At 41.5% G+C, this 20,600-nt stretch overlaps 1 protein-coding gene across 8 annotated transcripts in view; it reads right to left on the reverse strand.

Annotated features, from left to right (window-relative positions):
* The window catches only part of LOC144696064 (homeobox-containing protein 1-like), an 89,198-nt gene that overhangs the window by 4,589 nt on the left and 64,009 nt on the right, over nucleotides 1-20,600 (reverse strand). For 4 of the 8 annotated variants that reach the window (XR_013580067.1, XR_013580066.1, XM_078567279.1 and 1 more), the window contains exon 10: nucleotides 13,538-13,680. The exons of the other annotated variants lie outside the window; for them this stretch is intronic. Coding sequence is in view for 2 of the 4 variants with exons in the window: in XM_078567279.1 (XP_078423405.1) it covers nucleotides 13,540-13,680 (141 nt within the window). In the remaining 2 variants the exon portion in view is untranslated. The remainder of the gene's footprint in view (nucleotides 1-13,537; nucleotides 13,681-20,600) is intronic. 8 annotated transcript variants of the gene reach the window in all.

Below are 20,600 nucleotides of genomic sequence, written 5' to 3' on the forward strand. Positions count from 1 at the left end.
ATTGTAAATCAAATATTAGAATCTTGATACATACTCGTCCCATTACCAAAACTACCACACGTTTTGAATCCCTTGGCTACAGGATCTTTTCATCCCTGTATAAATTCTTTTCCCACACTTAACAGAACTAGAACAGGCTAGCGGCCTGATCACAAATTTAGTCTGGCAGTTTCTAAAAACATGGCAACACTTGTCAGAATAAAAGCAGCTCTAATCCTGTAATCTTACTTGTGCTGGAGCCAACATAAAACAGGGGCCTGTTTTATCAAATGAAGATTAGATCAAATTTTTCATGCTACCATGGCTACAATCAATTAATTGCATTTGTGAAGCTAATTGAAATGCAAAAAGTGATTGACTATGTATTAACTGAACTGGAGAATGAGAAGAACCATGCCAGTACACTATCATTCTGTTAGGACGACCTGATGAAGTTTTCCAATGTTTTCTGTTGGTTTCCAGTATCTGCAGCATTCTATTTCTGTGCCAATATACAATCTAACAATAATTACAGTACAACTCCTGGGCTAAAAGATTATAATGTACAGTTTTAAGATGTTGGGCCATATGTGCTCTGAAAAAGGGATCATAGACAATATGGGACAATGGAGGCACTTTTAACAGAAATGCATGCTCTCAATTGTAAAGGTACAAACTTCAGTCCGCAAAGAAATATGCTGGTCAAACCTATATCCTTACCTGCAAAAATCAATAAACAACTTACAAATTTAGAATTTATTTTTGAAGATAGCTGTCCTGTCTAAATCAGCCTGATGCGGCAGTCATACGGACATTAGACTTAACAGCAGTTGTAACCAGCGTGCTTTTGTGAGGGCAAGTGTTTAGCACTATGGAGGAGGACTTCCTTTGTTCACTTTTTGTAGCAGAATCATAAACACCACTGGAAACTTTACAATTGCACTACAAATAGAGAATACAGATCTTTCCTAATATATTTCCGATTTCTTCTAAACAGTAAATAGGAACTCCCTCCTCCTATTAGGATAGGTCATCCTTCAGAGAGATGACATGTAAAAACACACACACAAAGTGGGCCATATTAGCCCATCGTTACTTTCTCCAACTACTGTTAAGAGCTCTTGATAATTATTTTCATGGATAGTAATGGTACTCTAGGGGAACTGGAGGCCAAGATGAAGGTTGGTCTAGACACAATGTTCAAAATTAGCGCTTTAAAAAAAAACTTCATTTTTTGGGCCATGAGTGATAAAATACTCTTGTATTCCTTATCCTGACACTAATCTAAACCAACTCTTGTCATCAGCTACTTAAGTGTCAGGAGAAACTTGGGGACAAAATGGACACAATCATCCTCCTGCAGCAAGCAATCTCCTTGTTAATGGTGCATGGAGCAATGAGAGTGTAGAAATATTCAAATTTTAATTTGTCCTACTATCCTGGATAGTTGGAATGTGTATCTTTGAGGGTGAAGGCAACTTTGGAGTGTTTTATTTTGAAACAATAAATAGAATGGATAAAACATTTCTTTAAAAATAATTTGACACTATTAACTAACAGCATCCTTCAACATCATGCAGTGTAAATGCTTGAGTATATTTACTCAGTAAAATAAAGTGCATTAAGTTAGTACTTCTAGTTAGGTTAATTGTACGACTCTAGCTGTGACATTTGAAAGGCAGTACAGTGACTGTATAATTGCTCTAGACAGTCCGTTTTAAAAAACGGCAATTTTGGAATTTGTTTGGCAATGAGTTTTAGAGCCAATTTTCAAGAAATTTACACTGTTAAAAATTATTTTCACTTAATTAAAATTATGCTTTTTAAGCTTGCTTTTCAGTTTGTAATACAAGAATCTTATATTCTTTCCATTCTGTTAGAGCTGTTGATATTTTGCATACAGTTTTCTACTAGCTCATAATATCCATAAATGCACACTTTTCACTATGGTTAACTGGACAGCAATTAGAAGAATGAACCCTGACTTTGTTTCTTGCCCTCTTTGAGCCCTGGCCATTGAGACTAATTTTACCATCACAACTCATTTGAAATCAATTAACTCTGCACAAACCAATCCGTTTCAGTTTCGATAAAACAATAATTAAATCTTCATTTCACATTTTAAAAACCGTTTTCAATTCATTAGCTAAGAGCACACACAACAGCAAACACTGCCTGTTAGTTATAATGTGTGGGACATTATAGATGTGCAATGGAGCTTTACAGTCCAACCACCACCAATTAAGCAAAAAAGCTTCCACATCTGTTGAATTTAAATTAGTAAATAGCAATTTTACATTTAAATAGTGATTCGTAGGCTTAACATTTTACAAAACTTAACTGGCATTTCCCTGATGTATGTAGATTCCAACATGAAGTCTACATCATTAATTCTGCAGTAGAGAATTTATAAGAGGCAATGATTAGGCCACTATTAGACCATTATCTGCAGTTTTGTGCAGTTTTATAGATAACATTGAAGCTATAGGAAGCATACAGTGAGAATTCACAAGAATGATGGCAGGAGTGCGAGATCATAGTTATGATGGGAGACTTAAGCTACTGGGACTATTTCTACCAGAGCAGAGAAGATTGAGAGGGGATTTAATAGATACTCTTTTAAAATATGAAGGATTTTCATAAAGTGAATTAGGAAAGACTGTTTCTTTGGTTTGGGAATTATTAGGGTGCTTGTTTCTCCCAGCCAGGCTTGGCATTAACAGGGCAGTAAGGGCCCCAACGTGGGATTGGCAATCTTATCACCCCATTAAGACTGATGATACAGTTGGTGCCATTTCTGAAAGGGCCTACCACTGGGTATCTAGGCCGCTTAGAGGTTTTGGGTGGTTGGGCCCTTTTTGATATGGAAATTGTGGTCCTAGAACTCCGATTGCAGGTTACACAGGTGGTGTGGTCGAGGATGTTTAGCAAAAATTTGGAATTATTCTCCTCCCATTTACCCACCATAATTGTTACAATTATGAGGTTTATAAGATTATCATGTTTTGGACTATGTCTTTAAACTTAGGTTAAAATGAAGACTTCCAATGTCTGCCTTACAACAAGCCTAATTTAGTCAAGGGACTGGCTGAACAAGGTGCAAGGTGGGAACAAAGGGCAAGGGCAGTGTGCTTACAAGCAAATAGACTTACTGATTCAAAGCTTTTGGGGCAGAAGGAAAGACAGGGGGAGGAAAAGAACAGCAGCTGGTACGGTCAGCAGAGAGAAGCTGCTGCTAGTTCTTTGCGAGCTTTCAAAGCCGGATGCGGGAGTGTGATGGTCTCTGGTTGATGAGACGCATTCCGCAGCCATCTAAGGAATCCAGGAGGTTTGTCCTGGCATGGCCAGAGGGGAAGAAGCATCAACAGAGCGAGCTTTACTGGTGCTAGTGAATTTGGAAAACTCTCTGAAAACTGAGGGAAGTGCCTGGAGACGGTTACTTCAAAGTTACTACTCGAAGAAACGGAAAAATGTGAATCCTTTGGAAGCCAGAAGTGACTGTGAACTATTTGCTGTAAGGACTGTAATTCTGTGCAGTGTGTGATGTGTGATAAGTATAAAAGAGGAACATTCTTTTCTGTAGTTTAAAGTATAAGTTGCCTATAAAATTAGTGTTTAGTTAACAGTGTTTTTAGTCATTTGTTGCAGTAAAAATAAAAAAAGTGAACTCTTGTTGTGCCATCCTTTTCAGCTATTAACTGGAAGTTTTACTTTAAAAAACAATGTTATCAGTCTCTACAGGGATCATAACACAATCAGATATTGGCCATTTAGTGTGCTGCCCCACGCTCATCACCTCAATATCAATGAGGCTAAGGCCTCAAAATTGTGGCCTCCTAGAACTCATCAGTTATCATATTAACTGAGTGAGGAGAGAAATTAGAAATTTCTTAGTGCAAAATGTTATTTTGAGCATGGAATGCTTTGCTCCAGGGAATGATGGAGGCAGAGATTATCGCATCTTTTAGGGGAAATGTGGACAACAACAACAATTATTATTTCTATTTCGATAGCACCTTTAAATGTAGTAAAGGTGCCTCACAGGAGCATTATCAAACAAAATGTGACACCAAGCCACATAAGGAGATATTAAGAGAGATGATGAAGAGCTTTGGTCAAAGAGATAGGTGTTAAGGAGCATCTTCAAGGAGGAAAGAGGTGGAGAGGTGTGGGGAGATAATTCCAGAGCTGCAAGCACGGCCACCAATGGTGGCGGGATCAAAATTGGGGATGTTCAGGAGCCCAGAGTTGGAGGAGCAGATATCTGACAGGGCTGTAGAGTTGGATGAGATACTGAAATAGGGAGAGGCGAGGCCAGGGAAGGATTTGAAAACAAGGATGAGAATTTTAAAATTAAGGCATTGCTTAAGCAGAAGCCAAAGTAGGTCATTAAGCACGGGGGAATGAGTGAATGGAACTTGGTATAAGTTAAGACCCGAGCAGCAGAGTTTTGGATGACCTCAAGTCACACAAAGGATAGGGAGGCCAGCCAAAAATGCTTTAGAATATTGAAGCCTAAAGGTAACTAGGCACGAATGAAAGTTTCAGCAGCAGACGATTTGAGGGAGGGGCAGTCCAGCGATGTTACAGAGAAAGAAACAGGTGGTTTTCGTGATGGAATGGATATGTGGTTGGAAGCTTACCTTGGGTCAAATATGACACCAAGGTTGCGAGCTGTCTGGTTCAGCCTCAGACAATTGCCAGAGAGAGGGATTTTTTTCACTGGCTAGGAAATGGAATTTGTCACAGGATCCAATGGCAATGATTTTGGCCTTCCCAGTATTTACTTGGAGGAAATTTCTGCTAATCCAGTGCTGAACGTTTGACAAGCAGTCTGACAATTTAGAGTGAGAGAAGGGGTCAGGGGAGGTGGTGGTGAGGTACAGTTGGGTGCATGTCTGGACGAAAGAAGAAACAAGGCTCTGAGAGAACAACAACAGAATTAAGTTTGGATTGCTCTAGGAAAGAGCCTGGAAAGACAGAATGGTCCAATTTGTCTCCTGTAAACATAAATGGATGTTAAAAAAAAATGTGGGCACCATTGAATAGTCTTATATAACAGAATACTTGTCAGTAGAGATGGCACTTCCACATGGAAACACCTGTCACATTTCCATGGTATGAGAATCGATAGGATCATAAACACATCATAATGGGATGGTTAAAATATATTTTAAATCATTCTGCCTGCAGAATGGAAACCATGCACCAGAGGGTGCTCTTGTCTTAATGTATTCCTTCGCATTTTAGAAAGAACCCTTAAAATAGTTACCATATGTAACTGTCAGCTGTTAACACTTGACAGCATCAGCGCTAGAAGTTGACCAGTGGAATATGGAGTACCATGACATACTACTTATGAAATACTTGTCTATATCAGTGCAATTAAGATTAATTATCTGCTTGGCTCAGTGGTAACTCTCTTACTCCTGAATCAGAAAGTTGGGGGTTCAAGTTCCACTTGAGGACTTGAACACATCATCTAGGCTGTTGCTTCAGTGCATTGACAAAAGGGTGCTGTTAATTCAAGGGCCTGCCTGCCAGCTCAACTAAAAGATCCCAAGCTACTATTTAAAGGGCACAGGGTATGCTGGTCAACATTCCTTCCTCTATCAACACCTCCAAAAACAAATTAACTGCTCGTGTATGTTGATTGGGGGACCAATCTGTGCAAGTTTCATGCTGTGTTTGCCTACAAGACACTGGTGAGGTGTCAGCTGTGGCTCAGTTCATAGCACCCTCACCTTTGAATCAGAAGGTTGTGGGATCATGTCCCACTCCTGGAATCCAAGAACTGTGAATGTACTCGAAAGAGTTACAATCTGTGACTGTTGATAACTCGAAAGAGTTACAAGACACTGGTGATTGCATTTCAAAAGTAATTGACTGCAAAACACTTTTGGATGCCTTAGGACATGAAAGAAGCTATATAAATATAAATTCTTTCCTTAGTCATCTTGTAGTTTATATGTCTGATAATGTTTTAGCTGCTAACAGTTATTCATTTCTTGGTATACTGATTGTATCCTGGGTCTCATTTATTCTTTAACAATCTGCGGCCACCCTACTCTTCGTGGCTTGTTTGCTTTCTCACTGCCCCCTTTCCTGAAGACACTAACTTTAATGGTACACATTTCAAAAGGCACCAGCAGCTCTTTGGTATCTCACCGAGGTCGTCATTCTTTATACAGGCAGATACTGGGAAGGCAATCAACTGTTGAGGGCATCACGGTTAAACCTGATCTTGTCCACAAGTATAAATTAGATAGAGTTTCTGTTTTGACGATAGCATGCTTCTGAAGTTAAACAATTCAACTCAATTACTACATATTAAGAGCATACACAATTTCAGAGACCATTGTAAATCTAGCATGCTTGTCAATGTGTCCAAATCACACATTCTTTAATATAAGCGATGTATCTTTGAAAGTTAAGGCCAAGTATTCCAAACCATCCCATCCATCAACCTATACTTTTACTTTCTATGGTTTAGTCAGATATCCTTACCTCTAACAATAAGCTTCAGTGACAGAAAAGCTGTCCATTTTTTTTTTGTTTTGTCCATCATTTATCTTTCTTATATATATTCTTTTAGTTCTGAAGTAAACAGTTGTTGAAAATATGGATGGAGCATTCTAAAACCCTGTGCAACCGATGGACCCTCGCACGTTGGGTGGCTCATTGAAAAATCACGGGACCACTGCCTGTGATTTTTTTGCCCGATAATGACAAGTGGCTCATGACCCCCAGAAGTCCCAACCATTATTTGTTGTGAATAGTGGGGCAAGGAGGATGGGGAGAGTCAGGGAGAGAATTCTGTCAGTCCACCATTAATAATTAGTTAAATTTGTACCATAATCAGAAATTAGTGTTAGCCAAATGGTTTTTAGCAGCTCATGCGTTCAGTATGCTGCTCAAATTAAAATACACCTTCCACATGGTGAAATTCCTCTCACTGCACTGCCAAGGCATTAAATGACAGTAACATTTTCCCCCTTTTTTACATAGAGGAATTAATACTTTTACTCCGTGTATCTTCTGTACAGCATGCAGTGCACTACCATTATCATGATAACTCTCTAGCGAGCATATTGTACAACAGTGCAAGTATAGTCCAGATATCAGAACCAGTCCTTCAACATGTCAAATATCTACTTGCTGAAGCTCTTGACGCTCATGCATGGTTTACTGTAGATTCTTTGCTGAAGAGTATGCAGTTGTATAGCAGTGTCATGAGTTATGTTCCAAATGGGTGGCCTGGATCTTTGCCAGATCCAACCATTTAAACCACTCACCATGGGATGAATGAGGAACCCCATGATTCCCATATTTTGTGAGCAGCCTTAGAAACCATTATTGATATATAAAATTCTTTGGCAGTGTTTTTACCCTATTTGCATGTTCTTTGAATAGTATCTCTTTCATTGATGAGTACCATGGAACAATGCAACGCTTATTGACTGGCAGTTTGGGTGCAGCCAATATAATCTTGTACCCTGGGAATGCCATATCTTTTGAAAAACCCTGCAACTATCTGTCTACTATTATATCCTGGTGCTGAGTTCACTGTAGCCCCATATTCATTCATGTGGTGTGGGCGTCGCTGGCTAGGCCAGCATTTATTGCCCATCCCTAATTGCCCTTGAGAAGGTGGTGGAGAACTGCCTTCTTGAACCGCTGCAGTCCATGTAATATAGGTACACCCAAAGTGCTGTTAGGAACAGAGTTCCAGGATTTTGACCCAGCGACAGTGAAAGAACTGCGATGTATTTCCAAGTCAGGATGGTGAGTGGCTTGGAGGGGAACTTTCAGGTGGTGGTGTTCCCATGTGTCTGCTGCCGTTGTCCTTCTAGGACATAGGTTTGGAAGGTGCTGTCTCAGGAACCTTGGTGAGTTCCTGCCGTACAGATTGTAGGTGGTACACACTGCTGCCGCTGTGCATCGGCAGTGGAGGGAGTGAATATTTGTGGATGGGGTGCCAATCAAGCAGGCTGCTTTGTCGTGGATGGTGTCAAGTTTCTTGAGCATCGTTGGGGCTGCACTCATCCAGGCAAGTGGAGATATTCCATCACACTCCTGACTTGTGCCTTGTAGATGGTGGACAGGCTTTAGGGATTCGGGAGGTGAGTTACTCACCACAGGATTTCTAGCCTCTGACCTGCATTTGTAGCCACAGTATTTATAATGGGTTATCTTGGTTATGTGTTGGGAAACTGTAGATTGACCAACTCCTGCCACATTGTCCTGGTGGCCTTCCTATTTTGGCCTTGGACCCAGGAGGTTCTCTTCTACTGGCAAACCTCCAGCTTCAACAATTTGTCTTGCAAAGTGAAACTAGCTAACATGCCCATGTTGCTGTGTTGATTGAAACAGTTAAGCCATTCCTTACAATGTTTCTATACTTCCCTGCTGGATCTCTCCTGGTACTCTCGCTGAAATAATGCATCTTTATAGCAAGCATGAGTGGAAGGCAAAATAAACACATTTGCTTTTAATTGGTGCTTAATAAAGTCTTAAGCAGGTAGAAGAATGTGAGTACTGAATTTGTGCATTAAAACAGATTATTCCCCAGAAGAATACTAAGACCATGGGCAAAAATGAGCAAATGCTGTGTAACTTTGATAACATGTAAAACTGCTACATATTAACGCACATTAAAGCATCTTGTGGTAGTTCTAATGCAGAAATTCTACTCACTCGTTATTCATTTACAATCACTCAATGGTCTATTCCTTGTCCTTTGGCTCATAAAAATCGACATCTTTCTAGTCTAGAAATTCAAAATTTTTCAACATCTCAAAAGCACAAGGTTGACATTTTGTTTTGCAGAGTACCGTTTTCTCCTGATTATTTCTTCTGCAGGCTGCCTGGCTGCATATATTATCTTTCAGCTTTTGAGTTATTATCGTCTGAGTCACAAGCTTTTCAATTACCATTCATTTAGTTCACTCTTGAAGCATAATTCCCACATGAACTGTAATTCAAAAGCAAGGCAGGTGTTGGTTTCCTCTCTCACCTATGATGAAATGGCTCACTATAACATGGAGTTATAGCTAAAACACTTAAAAGCAGCTAATAAATCTGCTCCAATCAAGATCCCTGTTAAAAGATAGAGAACCCATCAGTTTGTCGACCACTTGAGTTCAGGGGGCCCCATAGAAAGACCAGCAAGACAAATTTAATTTACTTAATTGGTACAAAGTCTTATTTGTTAATTCAGTTAATTTTATAATTTGTCACAATTTATTTATTTTTAAACCAGAAGCTGCAATAAAATTATAAATTAATCTAAAGTTTGATACACTGTCAATTAAAAGTCAAAGCTCTCTAGGTTTTGTCTATAACCCAGTGTCCATTTGATGTGTGAATCGTTATTTGACAGAGATCTGCAGCAGATCTCTGTTGGTTGGTCTGTCATTCTGTGGACTTGCTATTTACAGTTACACTGCTGGCTGCATTCACCAGCTTGGTCTTGTGTTATGTACAAATGTTCTAATTACATATAACAGCACACAACGATCCTATGATGGTTTACAAAGTGACAGATTATAGTAATGTCACTGCAACTTAAGCACAGGCTACCGATTCTAACGGTGAAACAGCTGTTATGAGGACGTGGTTTTTAAAGATGCAATTTCTAATTTTTCTTTCTCCGGCTGGATTTTTAAAAACCACTGGGACACTTTCTACAGACTGTGGCAATCCATACAATCTCAAATTCCACGTGGGATGAAAAAAAAAGACACTCAAGCCCCTGGGGAGCATGAAAGACGCAATTCCTCTGTTGGCTTCACACCATCCTGAAGCTTTTCAAATGTTTCTGAGATAAGACATCAAAATGCAATTACCTGTTCTGAAACAATAACTGCAGCAGGCATGAAATAATATAATTTCTCTGGAATAAACAGCCAGCAAGGTACTTTTAAGGACTGGGGAGAGACCAAAAGACAATGCTGAGCAACTGAACACAGGTTTTGAAGTTGTGTGCCTCTCTGTCTCTCATAAGTATTGTGCTCAGTTTGCAAAGTAACCATCCTACTGCGAACTGAGACCTTTTGGAACAAAACGTGGAAATCTGCTCCATACAACTACACCCGGGAAGACAACTGAACAAAACAGCTGCAATGTGGAGTCATTGCTTCAAAACCAGCCAAGGAACAGCTAACCATATACTCTTCTGTTTTACTTTTCATGAACTGTAAAAATCCTATAAACCTCTTACTCTGCAATCTGTACTAGTGTGTGTGTGCACACACACGCGTGCCTGACAAATATGTGTGATGTATAAATAGTGGGTGCGATTTACCTAGTTTTTTTAAATTCGGCAAATAGTTTCAATAAACTTATCTTGTTCTTTGTTTCACCTAAGAAAACCTGTTTTATAATCTCTGGGGCTCTTACAGAATTGGCAAAGCACATCCTCTCCCAATTCAAAAAACCCTGTTTCAGTCAAACCTGGAAGACTAGGGGAGTAATTTCACCCCTCATGCGGTTGTAACACAGCTGAAATGAAAATTCACAAGCAACCAGATTCAACTCTGATCTCAACCTCTTGCACAAAAGCAACATTTATGGGGAGGAAATGTGTCTGGATCTAATAATCTCCCATACTTATAGGTTAGCTTCCATAGTAGAAATGACTCTGTCACGACTCTGAACCAATTCTGTCATACTTTCATCATTGGCATTACTATCAACCGGCTTTTAATGCCTTTGAGTATCTTGAGAATCCTACACAGTAAACTGCAAAATACTGTGTTCATTGAAATAAGCATGGGTGACTTCATATCCTCTGATCAACAAAGTCGTGAGTTATAGGTCATCCATTCTCAGTTAGTGAGTTACATGTCATGGGTGATACATATGGTTCTGTTTTAGAAATTTGTTAAAATAGTTCTAAGTACTTTTTTCCCCTGTGGATAAACTGTGATTTTAAAATTCAGTACCCTTGAATTTACACAGTACAAATATTAGTGTTTGTATGATGTCTCTTTGTCTACTGTTTTAGTAAGAGCCTAAAGTATTTGAAACAAATAAATCAGTTAATATGTCCTTTAAAATAGCATACAAAAGAATGCCATATGAGGACATTATATTTTCTACAGTAATAGTGGCAAAGTATAATTTTAAGGTTTGCGAATCTTTTAACACTAAGGCATCCATCATGATGAAGGGCAACATCTTGAACTATGAGATAACCAGAATATCCTTTAGAAAACTAAAGACTTGTCTCAGTCCATTTTCCATTTGCAAGTCTGAAGCTGATAATGGCTATAACACTTTACACCTACATGGATGAATTTAGCTGAAGCCTTAGATCAATGCTGCATAAACAAAGGTCAGAATGTATAGAATACTGGAAATGGTAATAATTAAAATAACACTTAGCAAGTTTTATCACTGAATTACACTCTTTTCCATGTGTCATCGGCATGAGTCAAACAAATTAATATATGCAACATTTATGCCATTCCTAGCAGCAGTGTCCAAGGACATTATTGGGACATTGTTAGTTTAGAAACCATATCATTATAGACTGGGACTAGACCAGCTTGTTTCTAGATTCTCTGCTACTTTGCCAAACTCAAGGTGGTATTGCTTTTAACTGAACTACTTCACAGGAAGCAGGAATGCTTGTGAATCTGGATTATTAATTACTGTCTAGAATTAAATCCACAGCTATGATGTTTAAAAAAAAAGTTACTGGTAGGACTTGTACTCATTCCTTTGAAGCTTTCGTCAGCAACAGTAGTAGCTTCAAGGGGAGTAACTCTGATCTCTCATGGTGACATGAACCAGAGTCTCAAACTTTGGGTAAATAAACATTTGCAAAAAGATCAGTGACATGTCAGATTTTCTTCAACTTTAACTTTGGAAGATATGGAGACACTGCAGCACAAGGTAACTCCTGGCTGAGAAAGTTTTACAACATTGAAAAGCCACTTACAAAATCACTCGAGTTCCTTGTTTTGCAGGCACCCAGATTACAAATGAGCACAAAGTTTGAATCTGACAATCTTGAATTCTGCCAGTGTTCATCCACACATCCATTCCATGTACACTTAAGTTAACCTCCTTAAACCAGTGACCTCCCTGGCCAGGAACATAGGACAGTTCGGCTAAGGATATCTCTAACTATGGGATGACATCCCTCAGCTAGTGCAAGAGAAGGTAAGATTCAGTAGCAAATTCAACTGTCCTATTGTGGCTTCTTTGGCTTCCCTGGTAAATACAGCCACTGTTTTGTTACCCACCAATTTCAAAATAACCAGGAGTGTTCATTTTTGAAGCAACAGCACTGTTTTATAGATAGTTGTTACAAGATGCCATAGCACCAGCTACAATGAGACCTATGTGGCATTTGAAAAATTTCCCTAGCTGTGGGCGGATCTAATTTGTGAGCACCCTGCGTGTTTAGTCCTTGAGCTGGGCCTCTCCCTATAGTAAACAGCTAACATGTTAACTTCTCTGTTATCAAATTTAATACTGAATTAGATTTTGTGACACTCTTTTACACAAACCTCCTCTTACAAAAATGATACTGCACGGTTACTGACCTCAATTACAGACGCAATGACTGTTAGGCTGATGAGAACATTGCAAAATTGAGGTTTTTTTCATATCTCAATTAAACATAATCTTGCTTCTGAGGAAGTGGAAACTGGCAGAATGCACTCAGGGACAGTAAAAGTGTCACTTATTGAGGGTATGTCAGATCCAAACATTTTGTTCCTCCTTAACCTGAGATGCAAATTCTAATGAGTATGTTTTAAATATCACCATTTAATTGCACATACACAAACAGACATGAAGAGGGGCTTGGCAGCTCATCCAGAGAATTCTAGGAGGCTGACGTACAACCAAATCTTCTACAATTAAGTCAAAAAAGACATTTTAAAAATAAAATTTGATCAGAGGGAAATTATTTCACCAGGGAATGACCACAACAGGATTTGACTGTACAATGTCTACCCTATCCCTGATTTATGCACATGCTAAAAAGTAGGAGCAAACGAACAAAGCCCAATCTGAATTGTCCAATGTAAAATCTGATTTGGGTGTGTATGGAGCCACCAGTTCCTTAGTTTCCAGAAGCTGGAACCTTGAAGGAACTGCAGAGTGAGAGTGCTGGGCTCATACATCTTCCGAATTTGGGCCAGTTTGGTCTGGTTTGACTTTTTGTTCGTACCTCCCTAATAAAAAACTAGCTATGTAGAAAATAGAAAACGCTTTTATTTTGCCTTCAGCTAATAATTTCAACTGTATTGGGTAATGTGCAGTAATACATTAAAAACATGGTTGTTGAGTTCACAGTCAGCTGTCAGCAAACCTTAGCACAAGTCACACCTGACAACTTCTATTCACTGATATGTTAATATGAGATGATCACATTGGCAGCTATAAAAATGATGAGAACTTTTCTTTCAATTTAACGCACAGCGAACAAACAAATGATAAATATACATCTAAATAGTCTGTTGCGGAACAGTACATATAATAGGGAAGAAGGTGGCTATAGTCTATAACATTATATAATCCTGATTGCCTTCAGCCTTACGTTCAATCATCGTCAATTGCTTCTGTCTTGATCTCACTTCCACCCTGGCCCGCCAAAGCTAGGACCGAATGATTGACAGCTGCCATTTCGACAGCCAATGAGATGGGGTCTTGCTGATGGTCACTATGGCAAGTATTTTCATCCTATGGAGGAGGGGAAAAACACAAACTGCCATATAAGTAGCACTGGATTTAACAGAAATAAAACATAATCTTACAGTTCAGCATTAACATATGTTGTGTGTCTGTCTACTTCCATGTCCGTTCTGTAAAAAAAGCTTTCTCTCTTATTACACTTAAAACTGCACTTTCAAAATCTAAATATTCCAACCTTTGGCTCTCCATTCACCAAGATTCCCCACTGCCCTAGCCCTGAACTCACATCTTTCTCTAGCTTCTCTCCCATCTCCCCTCATGCACTCCCTGAGCTCATCTTGGCCATGAGACCCATCTCCCTCCCTCCATCCTATTCCCACTAAACCCTTGACCGCCCAACTTCCCTTCCTCGCTGCCATGCTAGCTGATATTGATAATGGTTCCCTCTCCTCGGGTGCTGTTTCTCTCTTGTTCAAATCTCCTGTCATCAACTCTATCCTCAAAAAAAAAACAACCCTTAACCCCTTCACCTTTGCAAACTGCCGCTCCATATCCACCCTCCCTTTCCTATCCAAAGTCCTTGAACATGGTGCTGCCTCCCAAATCTCTATCCATCTTTCCCAGAAATCCATGCTTGAATCCCTCCAATCAGACTTCCACACCTGTCACATTACCGAATTGCCTCTTATCAAAGTCGTAACCGGTATCCTTTATGACTGGGACCATGGTAAACTATCCCTCCTTGTCCTTCTTTATGCTAAATTTTGTTTGATAATGCTCCTGTGAATCGCATTGGGACATTTTACTCTGTTAAAGGTGGTATATAAATACACTTCCTTGCTTTCCCTACAGAGGTACAAATATATGCATACTACCATAAGGGTAACTTCCCCAGCCACTCACTAAAAACAAAAATGTATCCAAGAAACCCACAGAAAATGGAAGTTTTTTCCAAACATATATGTTATAAAAATTTCACATTAGTTCTCTTCATTCATGAGGATATTTTTGGCTGTGAATATTCTCTCAAAATTCTTTAACTTCCTGATCCTGATATAACAATATTGCACCTGTTGTAGTCGGGTGCTAGAATTATCAACATTGAGAATCTATGCTGTCAAAAAATTCCCAGGGTACTTATTGAAAGCTTCTGATTTGAATATTGTATATGCTGTTATAAGAGGAACAGAATATAATTACAGAACATAGGTCAGCCAGCTTTTTTACCAAATCTCTCTAGGTATCCTCTCAGGATTGGAATGAATGCCTCTGTGAAGCACCTGAGAATGCTTTTCTATGTTAAAAGCAAGTTGTTGTTGGAGACAAAGGTTGCTTTATTTTAACCATGCCAACCAAACAATTAACATGCTTTTTTAAATACAAAGAACAAGCCTTGAGGCGTCATTATTGCAAATATTATCTACCAATCACAGATAACCTGAGGACACAGTAGGATAAACATTGGTTTGTAATAAACGTCTGGGACTGAGTGATAAGATCCTAAAGTAATCTTGCAGATTTGGATAACACATTAAGTGGTAAAGCCTTAGTAGTTTCTCCAATCTCAACCTCAGTGAGGGACAGTGTGTTTCCCTTCCAATAAGGTGCTCATTAGAATCTGCCACCTAATGCAAGCCTCAGAGCAGGGTGAGGATGGCATCGTCAGTGGCTACAGAGGTGACTATGATCCTGAACTCCTTCACGTCAGGCTCTTTCCAGACTGGAACAAGCAACATCTCCAACATCTTGCAGCTACTGTTGTACAATGGAGGTTGCTGGTGCTTTATTTGCAAAGACAGAGGTGGAGAATTTTAAAAATTCTTTCACAGGATATGAGCATCGCTGGCTGCATTTATTGCCCTCGAGAAGGCGGTGATGGAGCTGCCTTCTTGAACTGCTGCAGTCCATGCGATGTAGGTACACCCACAGTGCTGTTAGGGAGGGAGTTCCAGGATTTTGAACCAGTAACAGTGAAGGAACGGTGATATAGTTGCAAGTCAGCATGATGTGTGGCTTGGAGGAGAACTTGCAGGCGGTGGTGTTCCCATGTGTCTGCTGCCCTTGACTTTCTTGGTGGTGGAGGTCATGGGTTTGGAAGGTGCTGTTGAAGGAGCCTTGGTGAATTCCTTCAGTGCATCTTGTAGATTGTACACTGTGCGCCGGTGGTGGTGGGAGTGAATGTTGAAGGTGGTGGATGGGCACCAATCAAGGGGGCTGCTTTATCCTGGATAGTGCCGAGCTTCTTGTGTTGTTGGAGCTGTACTTATCCAGGCAAGTGGAGAGTATTCCATCACATCCCTGACTTGTGCCTTGTAGATGACGGACAGGCTTTGGGGAGTCAGGAGATGAGTTACTCGCTGCAGAATTCCCAGCCTCTGACCTGCTCTTGTAGCCACAATGGTTCAGTTCAATTTCTGGCCAATGACAACCCCTAGGATATTGATTGTGGGGGATTTAGCGATGGTAATGCCATTGAGTTTCATGGGGAGATGGTTGGATTCTCTCTCATTGCTGATGGTCATTGCCTGCACTTGAGTAACACGAATGTAACTTGCCATTTATCAGCCCAATCCCGAATGTTGTCCAGGTCTTGCTGCATATGGACATAGACTGCTTCAGTATCTGAGGAGTCGCAAATGGTCCTGAGCATTGTGCAATCATCAGTGAACATCCCCACTTCTGACCTTATGATGGAGAGAAGGTCATTGATGAAGCAGCTACAGATAGTTGGGCCTAGGACACTATCCTGAGGAACTCCTCCAGTAATGTCGTGGGACAGAGATGATTGACATTCAACAAGCACAGCCATCTTCCTTTGTGTTAGGTATGACTCAACCAGTGCAGAGTTTTCCCCCTTATTCCCACTGACTCCAGTTTTGCTAGGGCTCCTTGATTCCACAATCAGTCAAATGCTGCCTTGATGTCAAGGGCAGTCACTCTCACCTCACCTCTTGAGTTCAGGCCTTTTGTCCATGTTTGAACCAAGGCTGTAATGAGGTCAGGAACTGAGTGGTCCTGGCAGAACCCAACGAGCAGGTTATATCTGAGTAAGTACTGCTTGACAGCACTGTCGATGACAGCTTCCATCACTTTGCTGATGATCGAGAGTAGACTGATGTGGCTGTAATTGGCCAAGTTGGATTTGTCTTACCTTTTGTGTATGGGACATACCTGGGCAATTTTCCACATTGCCGGGTAGATGCCAGTGTTGTAGCTGTACTGGAATATCTTGGCTAGTAACGTGGCTAGTTTTGGAGCACATGTCTTCAACACTATTTGCCAGGGCCCATAGCCTTTGCAGTATCCAGTGTCTTCAGCCATTTCTTGATATCACGTGGAGTGAATTGAATTAGCTGAAGACTGGCATCTGAGGTGCTGGGGACCTCAGGAGGAGGCCAAGATGGTTCATCCACTCAGTACTTTTGGCTGAAGATGTTTGTAAATGCTTCGGCCTTCTCTTTTGCGCTGACGTGCTGGGCTCTCCCATCATTGAGGATGGGGATATTTGTGGAGTCTTCTCCACCGGTTAGTTGTTTAATTGTCCACCACAGTTCATGATTGGATGTAGCTGAACTGCAGAACATAGAGCTGATCCATTGGTTGTGGAAATGCATTGCTCTGTCCGTTGCATGCTGCATATGCAGTTTGTGACACAAGTAGTCCTGTGCTGTAGCTTCACCAGGTTGACACCTCATTTTTAGGTATGCTTGGTGCTTCTCCTGACATGCCCTCTTGCACACTTCATTCAACCAGGGTTGATCCCCTGACTTAATAGTAGAGTGGGGGATATGCCGGACCATGAGGTTACAGAATGTGGTTGTATACAATTCTGCTGCTGATGATAGCCCACAACGCCTCATGGGTGCTCAGTTTTGAGTTGCTAGATTTGTTCGAAATCTATCCCATTTAGCAGGGTGGCAGTGCCACACAACTCGATGGATGGTATCCTCAATGTGAAGACGGGACTTCGTCTCCACGAGGATTGTGCGGTGGTCATTCCTACCAATACTGTCATGGACTGATGCATCTGAGACAGCTAGATTGGTGCGGACAAGGTCAAGTCGATTTTTCTCTCTTGTTGGTTCCCTCACCAGCTGCCACAGACCCTGTCTAGCAGCTAAGTCCTTTAGAACTTGGTCAGCTCGGTCTGTAATGTTGCTACTGAGCCACTCTTGGTGTTGGACATTGAAGTCCTCCGCCCAAAGTATGTTCTGTGCCCTTGCCACCCTCAGCGCTTCTTCCAAGTGTTGTTCAACATGGAGGAGTATTGATTCATCAGCTGAGGGGGAGCGGTATGTGGTAATCAGCAGGAGGTTTCCTTGCTCATGTTTGACCTGATGCCAAGAGACTTCATGGGGTCCGAAGTCAATTTTGAAGACTCCTAAGACTACCCCCTCCCTACTGTATACCACTGTGCCGCCACCTCTGGTAGATCTGTCCTGCTGGTGGAACAGGACATATCCAGGGACGGGGATGGTGGTGTCTGGGCTATTGTCTGTTAGGTTTGATTCCGTGAGTATGACTATGTCAGGCTGTTGCTTGACTAGTCTTTGAGACAGCTCTCCCAATTTTGGTACACGCTCCCAGGAGTTAGTAATGAGAACTCTGCAGGGGTGAGTGTGCTGTTGTCGTTTTGGTGTCTAGGTCATGGTGGTCTGTCGGCTTCATTCCTTTTTTTAGACTTCGTAGTGGTTTGATAAAACTGAGTGGTTTGCTAGGCCTTTTCAGACGGCATTTAAGAGTCAACCAGGTCGCTCTGGGTCATGTAAGCCAGACCAGGTAAGGATGGCAAATTTTGTGCTCCCCATGGTGCACAGTGCCATTGATTGCACACACATCACTTTGCAAGAGCCACATGAAAATTCACAGATATACCGCAAGCAGAACGTCCAGCTGGTGTATGACCATACGCAACACAAAATGCAAGTTAATAACCAGTAGCCTGACCACAATCACAATGCTATGAAAACAGAACATACTGGAAATGCTCAGCAGGTCTAGCAGCAATCCGTGGAGAGAGAAACAGAGTTAATGTTTCAGGTCTGTGGCCTGCTGAGTATTTGCAGCATTTTCTGTTTTTATTTCAGGTTTGCAGCATCCACAGTATTTTGCTTTTGTATTAGCAATCATGATGCCTTTAGTCTGTGCCAGTTCACTGTACCATCAGCATTTCAGGCACCACAAGAAACCCGGTAGGGGGTGGGGGGGGGATCGCGCGGTTGGTCTATCCGTCAAACACATGACTCATGACTCTGGTGCACAACCCATGTACAGGTGGGAAGCATGCATTCAACAAGGGACAGTTTTAAAAAATTCATTTATGGCATGTGGGTGTAGATGGCTAAGCCAGCATTTATTGCCGTCCCTAATTGTCCTTGAGAAGGTGGTGGTGAGCTGCCTTGTTGAACCGCTGCAGTCCATGTGGTGTGGGTACACCCACAGTGCTGTTAGGGAGGGAGTTTCAGGATTTTGACCCAGCGAAAGTGAAGGAACGGGTGATATATTTCCAAGTCAGGATGGTGAGTGACTTGGAGGGGAACTTCCAGGTGGTGGTGTTCCCATCTATCTGCTACCCTTGTCCTTCTAGATGATAGTGGTCATGGGTTTGGAAGATGCTGTCTAAGGGGGCTTGCTGAGTTCCTGCAATGCATCTTGTAGATGGTACACACTGCTGTCACTGTGTGGCGGTGATGGAAGAAGTGAATGTTTGTGGATGGGGTGCCAATTAAGTGGGCTGCTTTGTCCTGGATGGTGTCAAGCTTCTTGAGTGTTGTTGGAGCTACATTCATCCAGACAAGTGGGGAGTATTCCATTGCACTCCTGACTTGTGCCTTGTAGATGGTGGACAGGTTTTGGGGAGTCAGGAGGTGAGCTACTTGCCGCAGAATTCCTAGCCTCTGACCTGCTCTTATAGTCACAGTGTTTATATGGCTAGTTCAGTTCAGTTTCGGGTCAATGGAAACTGCCAGGATGTTGATAGAGGAGGATTCAGCGATGGTAATGCCATGGATTATCGAGGGGCGATAGTTAGATTCTCTCTTGTTGGAGATGGTCATTGCCTGGCACTTGTGTGGCATGAATGGTACTTGCCACATGTCAGCCCAAACCTGGATATTGTTCAGGTCTTGCTGCATTTGGACATGGACTGTTTCAGTATCTGAGGAGTTGCAAATGGTGCTGGACATTGTGCAATCATCAGTGAACATCCCCACTTCTGACCTTATGGTGGAAGGAAAGTTATTGGTGACGCAGCTGAAGATGGTTGGGCCTAGGACATTACCCTGAGGAGCCCCTCCAGTGATGTCCTGGAACTGAGATGATTGACCTCTAACAACCACAACCATCTTCCTTTGTGCCACGTATGACTCCAACCAGCGGAAGTTTTCCCCGATTCCAGTTTTGCTAGGGCGCCTTGATGCCACACTTGGTCAAATGTTGCCTTCATGTCAAGGAAAATCCATCTCACCTCACCTCTGGAGTTCAGCTCTTTTGTCCATGATTGAACCAAGACTGTAATGAGGTCAGGAGCTGAGTGGCCCTGGCAGAACCCAAACTGGGCGTCAGTGAGCAGGTTATTGCTAAGCAAGTGCCACTTGATAGCACTATTGATGACCCCTTCCATCACTTTACTGATGATCGAGAGTAGACTGATGGGGCGGTAATTGGCCGGGTTGGATTTGTCCTGCCTTTTGTGTACAGGACATACTTGGGCAATTTTCCACATAGCCAGGTAGGTGCCAGTATTGTAGCTGTACTAGAACAGCTTAGCTAGGTGCACGGCAAGTTCTGGAGCACAAGTCTTTAGTACTATTGCTGGAATGTTGTCAGGGCCCATAGCCTTTGCATTATCCAGCACCTTCAGCCGTTGCTTGATATCACGTGGAGTGAATCAAGTTGGCTGAGGACTGGCATCTGTGATGCTGGGAACCTCCGAAGGAGGAGGCCAAGATAGTTCATCCACTCAGCGC

Source organism: Cetorhinus maximus, chromosome 21 (assembly GCF_964194155.1).
Source record: "Cetorhinus maximus chromosome 21, sCetMax3.hap1.1, whole genome shotgun sequence".
Taxonomy (NCBI): domain Eukaryota; kingdom Metazoa; phylum Chordata; class Chondrichthyes; order Lamniformes; family Cetorhinidae; genus Cetorhinus; species Cetorhinus maximus.